This window comes from Denticeps clupeoides, chromosome 9 (assembly GCF_900700375.1).
Source record: "Denticeps clupeoides chromosome 9, fDenClu1.1, whole genome shotgun sequence".
Lineage (NCBI taxonomy): Eukaryota > Metazoa > Chordata > Actinopteri > Clupeiformes > Denticipitidae > Denticeps > Denticeps clupeoides.
In genome coordinates this window covers 22,003,449-22,023,530 of record NC_041715.1, presented here as the reverse complement: position 1 = coordinate 22,023,530, position 20,082 = coordinate 22,003,449, and the positions used below count along the sequence as shown (strand labels likewise).

The window sequence follows — 20,082 nt, the reverse complement described above, 5'->3', positions numbered from 1 at the left end:
ATTGCTTGCCTGGTCCCTCCATCTCTGGAGGTAAAAGGAAGATGCTCATCTAGACTCTTCTCTGTCTTGGCTGCTCTGTGTTGGAATTCATTTCCCTTTGAGGTCAGAACAGTATTTTCAAACAGCAGCTCAAGACCTTCCTCTTTAGAGAATATTTAGATTAACTTGAAACCTTCTTATTGTCTGACTTATGTATAGAAACTACAACAGAGCAAATAAAAAGATTGTATTCATAGTTGGGGGTCCTAGTGAACCAGAATCAATCACTTCATCAATGGTAACATGAAAGCATGTAAGTCTCTCTGGATAAGGGTATCTGCCAAAGGCCTTAAATGTAAATGTAAATGTAATCCACCTGCAGGGCTGTGCAGTCAGGCAACGTGCAGCCCCTGGCAATGCATGCCCTTGTTGTCGGCAGGGAGGCATCGCCGGACCCCTCCCAGCTCAGCCCCTCTTTCTGATCATCCCAGCTGAAAACTCTTGCCTACCTGGCAGGGTGGTAGTAGCCTAGTGGGTAACACACTCGCCTATGAACCAGAAGACTCAGGTTCAAACCCCACTTACTACCATTGTGTCCCTGAGCAAGACACTTAACCCTAAATTGCTCCGGGGGGGGACTGTCCCTGTAAATACTGATTGTAAGTCGCTCTGGATAAGGGCGTCTGATAAATACTGTAAATGTAAATGTAAATGTAAACTCTTTGTTGTAACTCTTTGTTAAGGGGAACCAAGGCCTGCACCTGGCCTGCCCTCCTCACTTTCTTCCTGAGGTTGCAAACCCGTTGCTTTCCTGAGGAGTGCCCCCCCTGGCTAAACTCAGGGGCCTCTTGTGGCCATGCCACCACGCCCCGCCCTGGCATCTGGAACTGGTGGCAGATGTCTGTACTGTCTGTCTTTTCCCTCCGGCAGGAGACTGGTTGCTCCATCGCTGCAGGCTGTGCTGGGGACATAAGTGTGGTGGAAATCTGAAAATCGCTCTACTGGCCCTCTTAGAGTGGTTGAAGTGCGGGGAGGCTGCAGATGGCATGGCACAACCGCAGAGACCAGCAGAGGGCAGGAAGTGTGTGGTGGGTATGTGGTGATGGTAATAGGCAACCCCTGTGGACTCTTCTGGTGTGTCAGGTGATGGTAGGTGAGTAGGGAGCAGGTACAGGTGGTTGCCAGGAGGGGGCGATGTTCTCTGCTGTGGGCTGAAGTCAGTGATGAGGGAGAATGAGTTTATACTTCATGCAGGAGAGGTGGGGTTACCTCGAGTAGCCTCGCCAGTGCAGGATCTGGCTCTTCATCCAGCACTCTACCACACCACAAAACTTCCACGCTCTCATCATCCTTGCGCACCAGGAAATTACGTGGGTCCACACCGCACAATCCAGGAAGGGCACTGTGGAAAGTGCAGACCCCGCATCGTCCGCCCACCAGTTTGACTCATGATCACATTCATTGTCATCTGTGTCCTCTGGCATGACAGGGAGGTTTCGCAGCAGCTCACAAAGGTCCTTGTCTGGCATTGCGTTGGGGGGTGCATTCACCGCATCCAATGTCTATGCCGCATCCAATGTCTCACCTGCAGATCGTGTCAATTCCGGGTATCGTAAAAGCTCATCGGGAGCTTCTGTATCATCCACCCTGATGATGTCTCCAAGCCAGGGCATGATGAGCTCCCATTGGCAGTACTCTGGCCATTCCGGCTGGATCCTGCCCGGTTCCCCACTGGAGGAAAGTCTCCTTGGTGGGGTTCTCCTCTGCCTACGCCTTTTTCATCTATGCATTTGAGGGTGTGTACATTCTGTCATGTCCACTGGCTGAGGGAGGAAGGAAGCGCAGGCGAACGACATTTTGATACAAAAAGGAATTTATTTAAATACAAAATGGCATGAGAGTCAAAACAGGGCAAACAAAAGAAGAACAAAAACAAACCTTGCAGGCGTGTGGCAATTGCCAATAGCTGAAAACTAACACATATGGTAAGGTTCAAGGTCCAACCCCTGGTTCAAGGTTCACATCAATGTAACCGAATCCTCCAGCGGCATCTCTTCTCTTTTAATGGAGCCCTAATTGATCAAGCCGGATGATGCTCAGCTGTGATCAGTCAGGGCTCCCCAATAAGGTGTCTTGCGTCCTGCTGTGATGGCCCCATGGACTTGGGATGTTACAGATGAGATCTTTCTATTTTCTATTTTTCTATCTTTCTATTAATTAAAGTTGTGTTCTGCAGTCTACTTGAGGGACACCTTACATATGTGTGCACGGAAACACACACACACAGATGGTAGACACAAGCAAAATGGAGACTTGAAAAGTATTGTTTGTGATAGTGGGTTAGGTTTGATGAGTATTGAGTGGCGGTAACGTGGTCGGCCCACTTCAGTAGATAAAACGCTCCTCAGAGAGTATCACCTTTTCCTGGATGGTTCTATCCCCTTGACACACAACAATAAATACATATATTCACCTAAAGGATACTGAACACATCCATACATATTCAGAACAAACTGTTAAATGCGGGAGATCAGCATTCAGTGTTCCGAATAAATAAGAGTGATTTCATGAAGAGTTTGCACAACACAGAATGTGCTGTAAGGAAATGTTTATGACACTCTTCTTGTTCATTAAATTGATTTATTTGTATATTTTCATTTGTGATTCATCATTTATTCTCTTTTGCATTTGCTGATCATCTCAAACATGCACTTACCCATATAGACAAAAGCAAATAATAATATCTTATCATAATCATATCAAAACCTGGCTCATTTTATTCCCTGGCAATTGCTCATGAACTACCAAACTATTTTAGATAATTTATTTCATCCAACATTGTCACACACCTATGCATTGTATGTTGTTTAGAATATAGGTGTATGCATTGTAAAATTAAGTGAAATATGGAACAAACCATTTTCTTCCAGGTGTTTGCGAAGAATATAACTGGTCTCTGTCCCCTCTATAGTGTAGTCCAGTGGAAAGTTTCTGTTCACGTCCTGCAGCTGCACGTTGATGCCCACCTTGTGTAACAGAGAAAGAGAGGGAGAGAAGCAAATGGAGTTGCTTGATCATTGACCAGTCGATGATAAACAAAAGCAGCTAGACAGAAGAGGGGGAAGAACAGCTGCATTAATAAACAATACTAAAATAGCAGTCTTATAAAGGGGGCCTGGAGAGGGGCACAAGGGTTTTGAGGAGGGTGAATGCAAATTAAATTAGTGTTTGTTTTGTGGAGGATCTACAGTACACCGTAATTGCTATGTTAACCTATGCCAATTAAAATCTTGTTTGCTGATTTATGCTAAACTTATGCTGATTTTCCTCACACGGAAAAGACCCATGGACAAAATGATCATGCCCTGTTGTTGCCTGATGCCGATGCCTGAGGGAAATGCCGGGAAATAAACAGAAGCATGGAAAGATGGGCAGGGGTCCGTGCTAGGCTAAGGGCTAATTCTAGCTAAGGGCTAATGTCCTATTATCTGACCTCTGTTCCCTGTACAATAAACTATACCACATCAAATCTCAGCAGACTACCTGAATAGAGACTGCAGCGTTTCAGCGACAGAATTACATACGCCACCATTCAGCTGGACGGGCTTACTGCCTTTCGTGCAGACAGGAATACAATGCTATGCATCTACATCAAAACAGAATGGTATAAGAACTCTGTGCTAGCTTCTAGCTACTGTTCATCACAGTTCAACGTGGTTCTAAGAACCGTCTCGAGCCATTAGAGCAGCAAAGAATGCGCACGGGCAGAAAATCCACAGCCGCTTGTGGATTTTCCTCACTGCAAGGAAATCGAAGCCTTATATTTACATTTACAGCATTTATCAGACGCCCTTATCCAGAGCGACTTACAATCAGTATTTACAGAGGACAGTTCCCCTGGAGCAAATTAGGGTTAAGTGTCTTGCTCAGGGACACAATGGTAGTCAGCGGGATTCGAACCTGGGTCTTCTTCTTCACAGGTGAGTGTGTTACCCACTAGGCTACTACCCTCCGGCCTTCTTCCAGTGGTCATGTGCTGTGTGTAACCATGGCAGACATAAGGAAATATCTTTGCAGATCTAACTCACAAAAGGCTGCTGGGCCTGAACACCTCTCTCTGCAACTGGATCTACAACACCACCACAGTGAGCACTGGAGATACTCAGGGCTGTGTTTTCAGTCCAATGCTGTTCACCCTGCACTGCTCCAACCACATTATCAAGTTCACTGATGACATGACTGTGGTGGGTCTCATCAGCAAGAACGACTGATGGACTGGTGTATGGTGAACAATCTATTTCTGAAAGTGGACAAAACAAAAGAGATGAGAACAGAGGGACCACTCTCCACCCCCCCACCTTCTATAAAGGGACTATTTAAGACATTCTGACCAACTGTACCATATCGGACCAAAAGACCCTACAGCGGATAGTGAGGACAGCTGAGAAGATCATCGGAGTCTCTCTTCGCTGCATTATGGACATTTAGAACACACGCTGCATCCAGAAAGCCACCAGCATTGTAAAGGACTCTACACACTTCTCACCATGCACCATCCTGCCATTTGGAAAAAGGTACCAAAGCATTACTGCCAGACTATACAACAGCTTTAATCCTATAGGCCATTAGAAACCTGAACACTCAGTCCACTCAGACTGTGTGCTGTGCTGCTGTGTATCACATGTGACAATCACTTCACTTTATTACTTTATTACCTCTGTTAGTAATATTATCTATAAATGCAATGTTACATTTTGCACATCAGTACTTGCACTATTTAACTTGGCACATTTATTATTTATTTCACTAGCTTAGTGCTGTCTGTCTCACTGTTGTCTACATGCTTTAGTTAGATGTTACTCTTGCACTGCCTGTGCCCCGTTTGCACTTTATGTAGCCTGGTTTGTGGATGTTGCACACATGCACTTCATGTCAGTATGAAACTTTGATTAATAGTTCAAAATGTTACATGTATCACCTTGTTTCAGAGAAACGTTGTTTAATTTCACTATGTACTGTTTAGCATGTAAGTAGCCGGAATGACAATAAAGCTCTTCATCTTTAATTGGACAAAAGAGGAAGGTCAGTAGAGTTACCAAAGGGGCAATCCAAAAGCAATCCAGAGGCGTTTGGAGGTTTGGAAACTGATGAGCAGAAAAGTTTTCAAGATTGCAAAATCCCGTCTGCACAACATTACTTGGCGAGGAGGTGTGCCCAGGGCCATGATAGTAGTATTCACACACCCTTAAATTTTTCACTCTTTGTTATATTGCAGCCATTTGCTAAAATTATTTAAGTACATTTTTTTCCTCATTAATGTTCACACCATAACGTTCACCCAATACTGACAGAAAACGCAGAATTGTTGCAGATTTATTGACAAAGAAACACTCAAATATCACATGGTCCCAACCAACAACATCAACATTTATTTCTTATGTAACCCAAAATCACATACAGTATGTCTAAATGGGCTTTGGCAGACCCTACAATAGATATCCACCATACTTGACTCTTCTGCACTGAAGAAAAAACTTCACACAAAATAAAAAACTCTAGGAGAGAGAAGAAAGGAAGAAACAGGAAGAAAGGAAGAAAAAGAAGAAAGGAAGAAACCTTGGGAAGAAGTGAAACAGAGAGAGACACCCTTCCAGGGTAGAGTGTGCCTGCAAATGGTGTCAGTGCCGGGCTGGTGATGATTTGTCCAATAAGAGAAAAAGTCCTAAAGTTCATGGTAGTCCAGTGTCATTGTGTACATTATGTGTCCATTTGATGCTACTGGTCCAATTAAAAATCCCTGAAGGTTGCCAAATCCCGATCCACCAAAGCACTCAGCAAAGCACCGTCCTCACACACTGCTTCCTGGGCGCCTATCATGGCTGCCCACTGCTCAAGGGTGATGTGTTAAAAGCAGATGACACATTTCATTGTGTGCACCATGTGCTGTGCTGTGTATCACAATGACAATGCGGGCCTCTGACCAAGCACGCATTTTACTTCTTGTCTTGCTTGACATGAGTGCAGCGTTTGAAATAATTGATCATTCTATACTCCTTGACAGGTTAGAGAATGTTGTTGGGAATAGTCCTTGTATGGTTCAGATCATATCTGACGACCGGTGTCAGTTTGTGGACATCAGTGGTGATTCGTCTTCACATAGTAAAGAGTTTGTTTCCATAGTAGAGTTTGGTGTTCCACAAGGTTCTGTCCTAGGTCCGTTGCTATTTACCTTATACATGTTACCTTTAGGTCACGTCGTTTGCAAACATGGTATTAGCTGTAGCTGTATTTATCAGAAATGCCAGATGAGAGGCAGCAGCAGAACAGATTAGAGAATTGTCTGAAGGACATTAGACAGTGAATGCTCACCAACTTTCTATTTATAAACCCTGATAAGACAGAAGCTCTTGTACTTAGGCCTCAAGCAGCCAGACGTAAGCTGTCTGATTATGTCATAACTCTGGATAGCCATTCTATCTCACCAAGTACAGAAGTAAAGGATCTAGGTGTCCTCATTGACGCAGGTCTCTCATTCGATTTGCATGTAGATAATATCAATATCATTCTTTCACCTTAGAAATATTGCAAAGATAAGAAACATGATCTCGGTCTGGATGCTCTAGTAGGTGCCTGAGTAAACTTCAGCTAGTTTAGAATGCTTCAGCCAGAGTTCTAAAATTTGACCCCGGTTGATCACCCCGGTCTTACAATCACTGCACTGGCTACCCATCAAATTTAGGATTGACTACAAAATTCTACTTTTGACCTATAAAGCTCTAAATGTTCTCGCTCTGCAGTACCTGAGTAAACTACCATGAAACAAACCAGAGGGTCACCACAGCCACCACCACCGTTACAACTACAGCTTCAGGGATCATCAAGTGGACCAGTAACATCATTATGGACACGTAATCTAGACCATGACACTGGACTACATTCTGGACTTCTCCAACCCTACAACTGTAGGACTTATTATTATATCATCCCCAACCCTGCACTGACACCATTTGCAGGCTCATTCTACCCAGGAAGGGGGTCCCTCTCTTTATCACTCCTTCCCAACGTTTCTTCCTTTCTTTTTTTTCTCTCTCCTAGAGTTTTTTTTTTTGTTGTGTGGAGTTTTTCCTTGTGTGCAGAAGGGTCAAGTGTGGGGGGTGTCAACTGTAGGGCCTGTCAAAGCCCATTGAGACATACTGTATGTGATTTTGGGCTATATAAGAAATAAATGTTGTTGTTGTTGTAAAATCTAAGTTATTTACAACCCGCCATGCCTCTAGCGATCGAAGGGCGCAGGGTCACTGCTGGTATCCAAAGTACAGAAGGTCACAGTTGTGAGCAGATCCTTTTCTTATAGAGCTGCGCAGCTGTGGAACGGCTTGCCGGTCAGTGTTCGGGACTCAGACACAGTCTCAGTTAAAATCCCAGACACAGTGTCAATTACTAAGTCCACTTAATTACACAGTCACCTAGTCAAATGCAGATAGTGTTAAATTCACCTTAGTTAGACTGTCCTAGTTAGGGTACTGGGCCACTGTTGCACAAATATACCACTATAATCACATATTTCTGTACCAGTCGTACAATGCCACCGTCTGCCACTGCCGTTTGATTTCTCTGAGGCACTGAATCAAGCCCCCAGACCACCTGCAGACTCCAGTGAAGAGACCACCAGATAAATCCTGGTTCCTGGCAACTGCTAACGAGACGACTTAACATGAAACGAACCAGAGGGTCATCACAGTCACCACCACCGTAAAGCATCAGGGATCTTCCAATGGACCAGTAACATTATATGGACACATAATGTACACCATGACACTGGACTAAAACCTATTCTGCACTGTCCAGTACCTCCAAACATGGACCGATGCTCTGTACTTTGTACTTTCCACCATTACACCTGTTGGACTTTTTTGTTTTCTTGGACAAATCATCACCAACCCTGCACTGACACCAATTGCAGGCCCACTCTACCTTGGGGGTCTCTCTCTGTATCACTTCTTCCCAAAGTTTCTTCCTTTAGTTTTTTTCTCTCTCCTAGAGTGTTTTTTTTTTTTGTGTGTGGAGTTTTGCCTTGTGTGCAGATGGTTCAACTGTAGGGCCTGTCAAAGTCCATTGAGACATACTGTATGTGATTATGAGCTTAATAAGAAATAAATTGATTTGTTAATGTTATTGTAATAATCAATTTTAACACATGGTCCTAAAAGCAATGCACATTGTGTGTTTTCACATGACCAGCATTTATGTCTCCAATTGTCTTCATCACATCAAAAAAGTTAGTTGACAAAGATATTTAGTCATAACTTTCGTTGATAAAAACAACACTAGTTTTGTGACAGCTTTTACCATGGCTGGCCTTAACCCATCAAGCCCCAGTTATGGTTTAAGGACCAGCAGCTAGTGCAGCAATGGCAAAAATAACAACAGAGGGCAGTAAATAGAATATTTATTGATGCTGGACTCCAGCAAACAAATCCTGCAGCAAGATTTGCAAAGTCTACATGGAGAGGGAGAGAGGAAGAAGGAGAGCACCAATTGAGGATATTTTATCATCAATAAAAAGTTTAGTTGGGAGGACACCATGGTTTCTTGCTGAGGATGAGGAACATTATTCTTAAATGCATGTCTTCTGCACATTGGTCAACCTTTCTTTACTTGACCAGTTCTTTTCATAGCCAGTTTTGTTTTCAATTAACCTACAATGTTCCTCCAACTTTCAGTTTCAACATTTATGTTTTCTATGTTATTTAATTTAGATTTTACTCTGCCTCCCGCATTTTACACTGCACATTTTAAATTCTATTTATAGATTTCAAATAATTGTATTTAATAGTCCAAATGTATTTAATATACTTTACAATAAGAGTTGAAACTACACAAAAGAAAAAGCAAAACTAAAAAAAAACCGACAGTGATATTAGACATCTAAATTTTCTAGAAGTGATGTGCACATGTGCTCATGACACTTTGGAAATAAATCACTTCCTGTGATCAGTGTGAGTGAATCATCTGTTTGGCAGCAGGTAATAAACACTGACACTGACACTAATAAATACTGGCTTGGTGTACCCTCATAAACGTCAGCGAAGAAAGTGGTTTAACAAGCTAGCCCCTTTCACCTAGATCGCTCTCTCCACACTACCAATCCCATTATAACATACAGACACATGGCAATCTGTCAATGCCCGTCATGATGTCTGTCATAAAGGTTTTCGCCACAGTCACTTTCATCACTTGACTAATACCTTACTTGGAGACATGGCCTATTCATAAAGATATGGACTACATCACATAATTCCCAATAAACAAAATCTCCTATTTTCCAATAAACGGTTCATCCAACGTCATTCCCCTAAGAAAAGCTATGGTGGCAAGAGACCGTATCTAGGTAACCCATATTAAACAGAATTAATCATTCCTCATCAGCTCTGGTTCACATATAAACCCAATAGGGTGGTAGTAGCCTAGTAGGTAATGCACTCAACTTTGAACCAGAAAACCACAGAATCACAGGTTCAAGCCCCACTTACTACCATTGTGTCCCTAAGTATGACACTTAACCCTGAATGTCTACAGGGGAATTGTCACTGTAAATACTGGTTGTAAGGACCTCTGGATAAGAAAATCGGATAAATTCATTAAATGTATAAATGTAAATATACAATTGAACAACAAATAGTCATTTTTATGGATGTAAAAATAATATTCAGTTAGTCTCACTGACTAAGAAACAATTCTAAAAGTCCAAAAGGCCCAGGAACTCAAGAGCATCTTTATTAAAAAAAAAAAAAAAACTGACACTTCAGACTGAATCAGAAGGTGTTTAGAACAAAAACATGCTATTAAAATCAAAGTGCCATATGAGGTACTGGCAGTTTTTTATTCACAAGGGATAAGAAAAATCTCTCTGAGCAGGAATGAGGTGAAATGCTGCAAGGGTGGGAGAGGGACGCTATGTTGCTAAACAGAAGGTGCAGTGAGGAGATAAGAGCATTAACATCAGATCATGTACACACACACAGACACCATAACCATTACAGCAACACAGATAGAGAGGGGCAATGGTAGGAATGTGAATGCATTTCAAAATAGACATAATTTCTTAGAGGTAAATATGTGGTGGGAGTGGATAAATTGATGGAAGGGTGAATGAATGAATGGACTGATGGGGAAAAAGGAGAAGCAACAGTGAAAGGGCCATTTTTTGCCACACAGAAGGAAGCAGGTCGGAATGACCATGCGTTTATTGCAACAGAGATTTTACTCCAGTAAGTTACCAGCTTTGCACCTAAGATAATTTGAAATTCACAGAATACTATTTTCACCGCTGGAGAGAAATGAATTAGCATTGCGAGTTTGATCAGCTCAAACCTTCCTGCTAAGCTGAGGTAAAATCAATCAAACTTAGCCCTGTAGGTCACGTTCAAGGAAACACCAGCACCTGTTAAGGAGCCATGGATTGTACCCAAAAAGGATGTAGATCAAAGGAGCTATTTTTACAGAGCTGCTGCTTCAGCTTCTAATTTAAGCAAACAGTGTTAGTGCTTGCAGATAGCACTCAGCAGTACACTGTTCATCTTCCCACCATGCAAATGTGGCCTATTTAAAAAAACACACACACACGATTCATACCCTGACAGTCATCAAAAATATGGCATGAAAGAACCTTCCATACTCCAACCCATACTCATCCTCAAGATTTCAACTGCATCCAAAATTTCATTTTCTTTCTTTTTTATCCTCTCATTTTTCTCCTCCTCTGTTGAATTGCTATAGAGATGCACTGTTTTTAAGAAAATACCAGATGGATCTACCCTTGCCACCCAGATACTCATCCATGGCCCTAGTAATCATCTGACCTCAACAACTAATACAGAATTCAGAAGCATCTTCCCAAATTGTGGCACTTCTACTCTCCGGCAGTGAGGTGGTGTTATACCCGCAACAAAAGCAATGTCTGGGGTGTAGACAAATGTTGAATATGATGTGAAAAGAATTTATAAAAGACCCATCTTGACATAAAGCAAAAGATTGTGCCTGTGTTCATGTGTTCATTTGAATTATGTGGCGAGCTTTCACTGAGGGGGACACAGGCAGTGCGAGAATAACAATGATTTCTCCAATCAGCAACATAGTTCCCACTATGAATGGACTTTTTTATGTTTATGTCTGATATTTATGCATATGGCCTGTCTGACAAGTCAATGAGGTCAATGTGGTAAAAAGTTTCCCCGATCCTGATCTAGACTCTTCTCTGTCTTGGCCCCTAGGTGGTGGAATGAACTTCCCCTGGAGGTCAAAATCAGAACAGATTCTGGGAGTACAACTTTCTTCAAATGCATTTAAGAATCAATTTTAGAACTATAATGACTCATGTGTCGATTGTGTGTGTGAAAGATAGATAATTACCAGCAGAAGCAGCAGCACAATATCAGGGTGGTCACAGGCGCATGCGATATGGAAGGCAGTCCAGAGGTCGTCATCTTGAAGGTTGACATTTATGCCATGATCGATCAGCACCTCCGCTGCAAACACATTGTCATGGCGAGCACACTGGGGTGGGTAGAGAGAGTGCAGGGTTGGTGTGAAAGAGCTGGGGAAGGATCTCATATTGTTTTTATGAATGTGAATGTAGTTTCTTTCTAACAGCTTTTCCATCAGTATTGAAATTAAAATAAGTGATAGAGCTATGAGGAAAACAATCAAAAAGAGATCAAGCACAAGAGAGACAGAGAGATTTCCTCACAAGATGCAGCAAGGACCCTCCTGACGAGATGGGTGTATTAATATCAACTCCTTCCTTCAGCAACCTAAGCACTAAGAGAAAAAAAGGGCAGTGTCGGTTAAACAAAAACACACAAACATTCCAGTTTTCTTTGCAATAGCTGATGTCATGCTCTGATGGCATTTGGCTAATTTTTTATCATGCACCTGCCTTTTCAATATAACAAATCCTTTTGTGTATGTTCCAGTAGAACTGTTTATCTGTGTGCACTCTGTGTGCACATGTTGGACATGTGCATTTGGTGGTGGGAGGTTTTCTGATGAGCTTGAACATTAACATTTTTGATGCATTTTCAGAGGTGTTTTTTCATCCAAGGAAGCACACCACATGCTGGTGTGAAGCAAAACCTTCAAAATTGCAAAATGGATAAAATGTCATCATTTTTCAAATGTGGAGCTAAACATGTTTTAGTATTTGATCACAAAAATAAAATACAAAATGTTTCTGACAAATATTGTACCTGATGCTGATATCTTACCCCTAAATGTAGCTAATTTTTTTAATTTATTCATCTTTTTTAAAAATGGACATAGTGGAGACCTGCAAAATGTCCTCATAGATGCAGCTGTGGCTAAGCAGAACTTCCAGAAATAATGACATGTAGACACTCACCTAAACCACCTTACATAAACGTATTACCCTCTCTGACATGTAAATTGACTAACAGGCAGAAACACAATAATACTTCATGCCCCTCTTCCGCCTCACCCTCTCATCCCCCTGTTTCCAAATAGAGCAGTTTCAGTCCACACAGATATTAATGTCTTTGACAGCACAGGGCCAACCATTCACACTGGTGATTTGCAGGCCACTTGCATACGAGTTCTACAAAAAACACAAAAACACCCTTTTGTAGTGTGATTGTCTGAGGCTGTTTTGCTGCTACATTGCTACATTAATAATACTTAATATTTGAAATATATTTGATTCCACCTTTTAGAAAAATATTTACACACATATACAGTACAGGCCAAAAGTTTGGACACACCTTCTCATTCAATGTGTTTTCTTTATTTTCAGTTGATACTGTTTCTCATCCTTGTGTCCTTTGTCTTATCAGTGTTGAGGTTGAGGTTGCTGTCCTCACACCATGACACAAGCCAGCCACCTGTCTTCTGTAAGCTACTTGTTCCCCTCCAGTGATAGTATGGTGTTGTCTTTGTTGGAGGCGACACAGTCGTGGATGAACAGGATGTAGAGGACGCAACCCTGTGTAATGTCAGTATTTTTTACTTGAAGGCAGAGCTGTAATCAACAAAGAGTACCCTGATGTAGGAGTCTTTGAGGCAGTTTTGGGAGTCTTTCTTTTCACTTTCTTTCTTTTCCAGGTGTGAGAGGGAACGGTAAAGGGTAGCAATGATGGCATCTGATGTGGACCTGTTGGGCCGGTAGACATACTGCAGGGAATCCAGAGTGTCTGGGATGTTGCTCTGGATGAAGGCCAGCACCACTCTCTCAAAACACTTTGCAATGAGTGCTATTAGTCTGTAGTTGTAATCTCTCTGTAAGTGGATCTCCAACTTCCTAACCGGGAGACCACAGGCAGTAAGGATGGGCGGACATGTCTCAGCCTCCATCATTCTCAGCACTGGAGCACCCCAGGGCTGTGTTTTGAGCCCCCTGCTGTACTCCCTGTACACATACGACTGTACAGCCACTACTAACTCCACCACCTTCATCAAGTTTGCTCACAAAAAGGTCTGACAACGACAAGACGGCCTACCTGAGCGTCAGCAAGACAAAGGAGTTAATAGTGGATTCAGTACCAAGCAGGAGAGGAGCTACCAGACCCCTGTCATCAACGGGAGCTTCCGTTACCTCAGTGTCTACATCACGCAGGACCTGTCATGATCCTGTCACATCAACACCGTGGTGAAAAAGGCCCGGCAGCGTCTCTACCACCTCAGACGCATGAGAGACTTCAGACTGCCCTTCAAGGTGCTCAGGAACTTCTACTCCTGCACCATAGAGAGCATCCTGATGGGAAACATCTCCCAACCTGGTTCGGGAACAGCACCATGCAGGACAGGCGAGCCCTACAGAGGGTGGTTCGATCAGCCGAACGCATCATCCGTACCAAGCTCCCTGACCTTCAATCCATCTACAGCAAACAGTACTGTACCAGGGCCAGGAAGATAGTGGAGGACCTCAGCCACCCCAACAATTGACTCTTCTCTCTGCTGCGATCAGGGAAGCGCTTTCGCTCCTGGAAGTCCAACACAGAGAGAATGAGGAGGAGCTTCTTCCTGCAGGATATCCGAGCCCCCTTCAGTCACTCTGGACTCTTTGCACAAAATCTTCGCACATTTTTCTCTTTGCACAATCTCAGATCTTTTTACTTTTTTTTATTTATCTTATACATTGTCTTTCACTCATTTGCACACCTTCACCCCACCTGTTACACATATTTTATGTTAAAGACATAAAAGTGTAATATTTGGTTATGTTTGCAATATTTGCAAACATAAAAAGCACAGCAGAGTTTATCTAGAGGAGAACCTCTCCCTGACTCTCGACACCAGTTCAACAGCTGGGAAAGCACAGAAGTGTGGTATTGGAAGCAGTGTGGAGGTATTGGAAAGCCCATCTCCCACCACCCATTCTCTCCACCTTTTATAGAGGGACTATTGAGAGCATTCTGACCAGCTGCATCACTGTCTGGTTTGGGAACTACACTTTATCAGACCGCAAGAGCCTACAGTGAATAGTGAGGAAACTGTGAAGATCGTTGGAGTCTATGTTCCCTCCGTAATGGATATTTTTCACACACGCTGTATTAGGAAAGCTCTAAACACCCCTCATATGCAGTCTTCACCCTCCTACCATCCCATCCGGATGCAGGTCCCGATTCGGGCCCTCACTGCCAGACTGTGTAACAGCTTCATCCCACAGGCCATGAGACACCTGAACACTCAGGAACTTTCCACTCTGGACTGACACACACACACACACGCACACACACACACACACACACACACACAACCTCTGTTATATTGTAACATTATCTATCTCTAATATTATATATTATTGCACTGTCAATGTTCCATTTTGCACAGCAGTATTTGCAGTATTTTACTTTGTACATTTATTATTCATTTTACCTGTTTAGCACTGTCTGTCTCATTGTTGTCTACATGTTTTTGTCAAATATTACTCTTGCACTGCCTCTGTCCAGTGTTTGCACTTTATGTAGCCCAGTTTGCCTGTCACACGTGCACATTATGTCAGTATGTAACTTTGTTTAATTGGTTAAATGTTACAAATAACACCAGGTTCCAGAGAAACATTGTTTTGTTTCAATATGTACTGTTGAACATGTATGTAGCTGAAATGACAATAAAGCTTAAATTCCTTTATGAGCAAATGCCTGTATGAGAACAACCTTTGGGGTTGGAATTTCTGACATATCTCATTACACTCAATGAGGGGTGAGAGATCTAGGCACACACCTCTATTCACAACTTTGATTTTTTAAAGCCTACTGCCTTATGCCATCTCCGTGGTCCCTGCACATGTTCTCATGAGGTAGGGTGACACGCTGCTCTCAACCCCAAACAACTGGAAGAGTTTAGAGCGTGCCAAGAAGCAGTTATTTTGGTCATCCAGCATGACGCCATGACACCTTAGAACAGGATCGTGTGAGACTGCAGACCTCTGTGCATCATGGAGCTCACCTCCATGATGCAACTTGCTGCTGGTGCTTCAGCTTTCATCTGAGCAGATGATGGAGGTATTGGCTGAGGGGGGTTTGGATGAATTGCATAGCAGTGTCCTTCACTATGACATTGGCTGCATTCCAGCATTGTCTGGCAATCCTTGGCAAGGTGATTTGGGGAGCAGCATCTAAAGCACCATTTTTGTTCTTGTAGAATGTTATTTCGTTCCAACACCGTTTTTGCCCTGAATAATCTTCCAATGGATGTGTTTTTCTGTGCATGAGGCGGTACCAAGCTGGGTCAGTGTCTCTGAGGTTCCTTGTACCTGTGTCGATAGATGCAGACACATTTGTCTTGTGTACAGACATGGCAGGCAAGAATGAGAAGGGAGGAAAGGGTATTCCGTGCTGCTGTTTGAAGCGTGAACCAGTGACGAGCCATATTTTCTTGCAAACCTGGAGGCAGATTCTCTACTATGGGCTTTATCCCACAAGGGGTGTCGAGATAGGCCAGGATGGTATCCGTCGTCCTTAGCTGACAGCAGCTCCATGAGAAGATCCCTGAGCTCCCTCAGTTTAACATTGTCTCTAGCTGACAGACGTGAGAAATTATCTAATTTTCTAAATAAAGCGTCTTCCATGACCTCTAGCGTGTAGTAGCATTCCTGAGGTATTTCCCAGGAGAGAAAGAGAGCAGCTCTGGGGTTAGCAACATGCACAGCGCAAATCCTTTTCACGTACTCGGATAACTCTTTACCCAGCCACTTTTCAAGAAGATCCAGCTCTTGACTGTAGGTCAGCCCCAAGCCCTGTGGAATGACAACTGCCACACTCTGAAGCTCTCTGGTGTATCATCAATCTTTGTGAGACAAGAGGTCACCAATTCTCTGTGCGCTAGGAACTTGGCAAAGTCTATAGATGGCGAGTCGGATTGAAGAGGTGGATGTCCTTGTGGGTCATCCTGTGGTTTTGAGATGGTTTTGAGAGTGTTTGGTCTGCCACATGTGTGGGATTAAGAGAAGGCTATTCCTCTACAACTCCAGGTGCACGCTGCTGTTAACTGCACTGAAGGTTTTATTATGAGGTGACAAAGTAGAAGGCTGTATTGCACATATTCCTCTGTGCGCTTTTGAATCACATGTCGGAACGAAGCTTCTTAAACTTCGCTTGTCTCCATTTACTTTAGCTGCAGCTGCTTCAAGAACTTCAGCCTCAACCCGTGCAGCCTCTGCTTCTCTTTAATGTGATAATGCTTCCAATTCTGCTTCTAACGCAGCCTTCTGTAAATCTAAATGGGCTTTTTCTTTTTTCATTTCTAATTGTCTCTTAGCATACGTTACCTTGGCGAATGCTGCTTCAGCCGAGGCTCTGGCTCTTGCCTCAAGAGCCAGAGCCTACATCCAGATCATTACAAATGATCTGGATGTAGATGATGTTCATTTTGAACTAGCTTGAGACTTTGCCTGAGACGTTGGTCGCGAGGAGCACATTTCATGTGTCGCCTTCCGCGTCCATGCTGCTTTTCCAGTGCTTTCATATTATCCACCCGATGTACAGTACTGCTCGATGCATGTGTGAGGCGACTAGCATGTTAAAATGGATACAACAGCAAGCCAAACTTGTTTCTCACAAGCCAGGAATGGGAGCGTCTTGCTCCTTTATTTCTCACCTTTGTACAGTGACCAGTGAAAAAGCAAGTAAAAAGACATTGATTTCAGAAAATCAGACATTGATGAGAAAAATGTGAAATACCCAGGAGAAACATAAAAAAACAGCCTGTCAGAACCTAGGACCATTATGGGATGAGTCAAAAAAAAAAAGGTCCACAATCTCTTTGCTGTATACAGGTACTCTTCTCCCCTAACTCCCTTAAATCCCCTAAAACATTTCTCAAACATCTATGTTCAAACCACAGCAAACATAAAACCTAAAATAAACACCCATTAGGGCAGAACTCGAGGGCAGAACAGAAGAGGTGACATTTCAATGATTATATATTTGGGAAGACAATTACTTTCACTGGGAAACACCGGTAATTTGCTAGTTTTGTTTGGTTAGGACCACTCCGTTTGATTTAACCGCTCCGTTGTTTACATTGGATTGGTGTGTGCGAGTAATTCCACTTCAAAATCAATGGGAGGGTGATAGGGCTGTCTTATTTATGGAGACAGCTCTGGGTATCTGTTTATGGCAGTACTTTTTATTTGTGTTTTTGTTGTTTTTTTTATACATATTGTATTGAATTACTGCACCCCCAAGAAAATATGCATAGAAAATATATTAGGATGATCAGATGACCCCCGATGCGGAATTTATACTTACATCTTGGAATGTAAAAATTGTCAAAATTAAAGCAGGTTTTTACCATGCTTAAACACCTTAAGCCATGAATAGTGTTCATCTAGGAAACTCACCTATTTAGAGCTGACATTGTGAAAGTGCAAAGGAGAGGCGAAGTGTTGGCATCCTGTTTCCTCTCCCACTGTAGAGGGGTTATGGTGTTAATTCATAAATCAGTACCTTTACAGGTTAATAATTCTATTTATGACAAACAGGTAGATTTTTGATGGTTTAGGGTACATTTTTAAGGGAAAATATAAATTTGGTTAGTGTGTATGGTCCCAATGATGACAATACATAATTTGTTTTTGCTCTTGGCCAATCTCAATTGTAGAATAATATGGACTGGTGATATAAAATATAACCTAGACCCTAAAATGAATCGCTCCTCAGGGAAAGATATCTCTCATTTACAGTCTAGAAAGATATATTATATATCAATATATAAAGGACCCATGGAGAGCACAAAATCCAAACAAAAAGGAACATTCATCATCATTTAAAACCCACTCTTGAATAGATTAATTATTAATCTCCTCATCTTTGTTGTCTAGTGTCACTAACTGTTTATATGATAGTATTGTTTTGTCAGACCAGCTTCAATATCTTATAATATGGTTCAATTAAATAAACAATCTCCTAACTGGCGCCTACACCCTAAATTTTACTAAATTTATAGGAGAACAAATTGGTCTCTATTTTTCAACAAATACAGTCCCTGACAAAAGTCTTGTCGCTTATCTATTTTGTAGAAAAACCTGCTATTAACCTGACTTTTAATTAATCAAGTGGAGTTAGAAATAGGTCATATGAAAAGCTAAAACCGTACCAAATGATGTTTAATGCATTGAAATTAATTAGTTTCACTGAAAAAAGATTTATTATTTAATCAAGACAGAAAGGTCAAATTTTGTGAAGACAAAAGTTTTGTCGCATATACAGAAATTGAACAAATTTACTGCAAATACAAAATATGTCAGCAAATTAAGTAGTGATCTCTGTGAGATCAAATTTAATATCTTGTATGAATTCCATGAGCTTGAAGGACTGCATCCATGCGGTTTGGCAAGGATTCATGCAATTTATTGATGAAGTCATCAGGAATAGCAAAGAAAGCAGACTTGCATGCCTCCCAGAGTTCATCAATATTCTTTGGTTTCATCCTCTGTGCTTCCTCTTTCATCCTACCCCACACATGCTCAATGATGTTCATGTCTGGTGACTGGGCTAGCCAATCCTGGAGCATATTGATCTTCTTCACTTTGAGGAACTTTGATGTGAAGATGGAAGAATGTGATGGAGAACCATCCTACTGCAGAATTTGGCAACTTTTTTGGTTGGGAATATAAAAGGTAGCTAATATTACACCCTCATACTGGATGGAACCCCAGACCATGATATGCTCCAGTAGGTCTCCTGCAATATTTGTGGTGACTGTGGTGTAATTCAACAGAAGATTCATCTGAAAAATCCACCTTGTGCCACTTTTCCAGGATCCATCCTTTTTACCAGGCTGTGGGCCTTTTCTCAATTTTTCAATTGTCTTTTGTTTAGTGCTGGCTTCTGAGCACAGATTCGACCATGGAGGCTATTTTGAGACAGAATCCAACAAACGGTTCTCTCGAACAGTTGTCTTGCTGGGTCTGACTAACCTGGGCTTCTTAAAAATGTCTCCAGTCTCTTCAAATCTTTTTTTCATCCTCTGTACTTGATGCTGAGACACCTTTAAGGTGTCTGCCACATGAGAAGTGGATTTTGTCTTCAGCCTCTTGATAATCAACACTTTAGTCTCAGGGTGAATCTTAGGCATGTTTGCTGAGGTCTAGTTGCAGTTGATGTGAAGGTCTAGTGTACTGGAGTTCTTTTTATACACACTTGACACCTAATTGATCCATTATTAGTCACAGGTGAAGCTCATATGACAAGCTTTGACAAACTCAATGAGCTTTACCAAGCTTTGAATATTAGAATATTTTCTGACAGTTTCGTTTGGCACTAAAACATTATTACAAAAGCAGTTGGGAATAAAACAAGCTATTTTCTGGAACAAAATCTTGATTAGAAATATATTTTGGCACTTTGTACACAAGCAACTAGACTTTTGTCAGGGACTGTACAAACCAAACAACTGCATCCATTAGATGGGAAGCCTTTAAGGCATATATTAGCGGACACAAGTTTCAAAGGAACTTGAATCAGTCAGATCAACACAACTAGAAATAAATGTGGAGACTTATCTATGGATCCCACAGAAATTAATAAGACCTTCACTTCCTTTATTATTCAAACAACTCCCAGGATATAGAAAACCAAAATAGTT

At 42.0% G+C, this 20,082-nt stretch overlaps 1 protein-coding gene across 4 annotated transcripts in view; it reads right to left on the bottom strand.

The window, feature by feature from the left end:
- Positions 1-20,082, bottom strand: part of myo16 (myosin XVI) — a 120,258-nt gene that overhangs the window by 74,459 nt on the left and 25,717 nt on the right. For all 4 annotated transcript variants that reach the window (XM_028990865.1, XM_028990867.1, XM_028990864.1 and 1 more), the window contains exons 3-5: positions 11,729-11,799; positions 11,392-11,535; positions 2,897-3,005 (exon numbers count right to left, since the gene is read on the bottom strand). In XM_028990865.1, the coding sequence (XP_028846698.1) occupies positions 2,897-3,005; positions 11,392-11,535; positions 11,729-11,799 (324 nt within the window). The remainder of the gene's footprint in view (positions 1-2,896; positions 3,006-11,391; positions 11,536-11,728; positions 11,800-20,082) is intronic.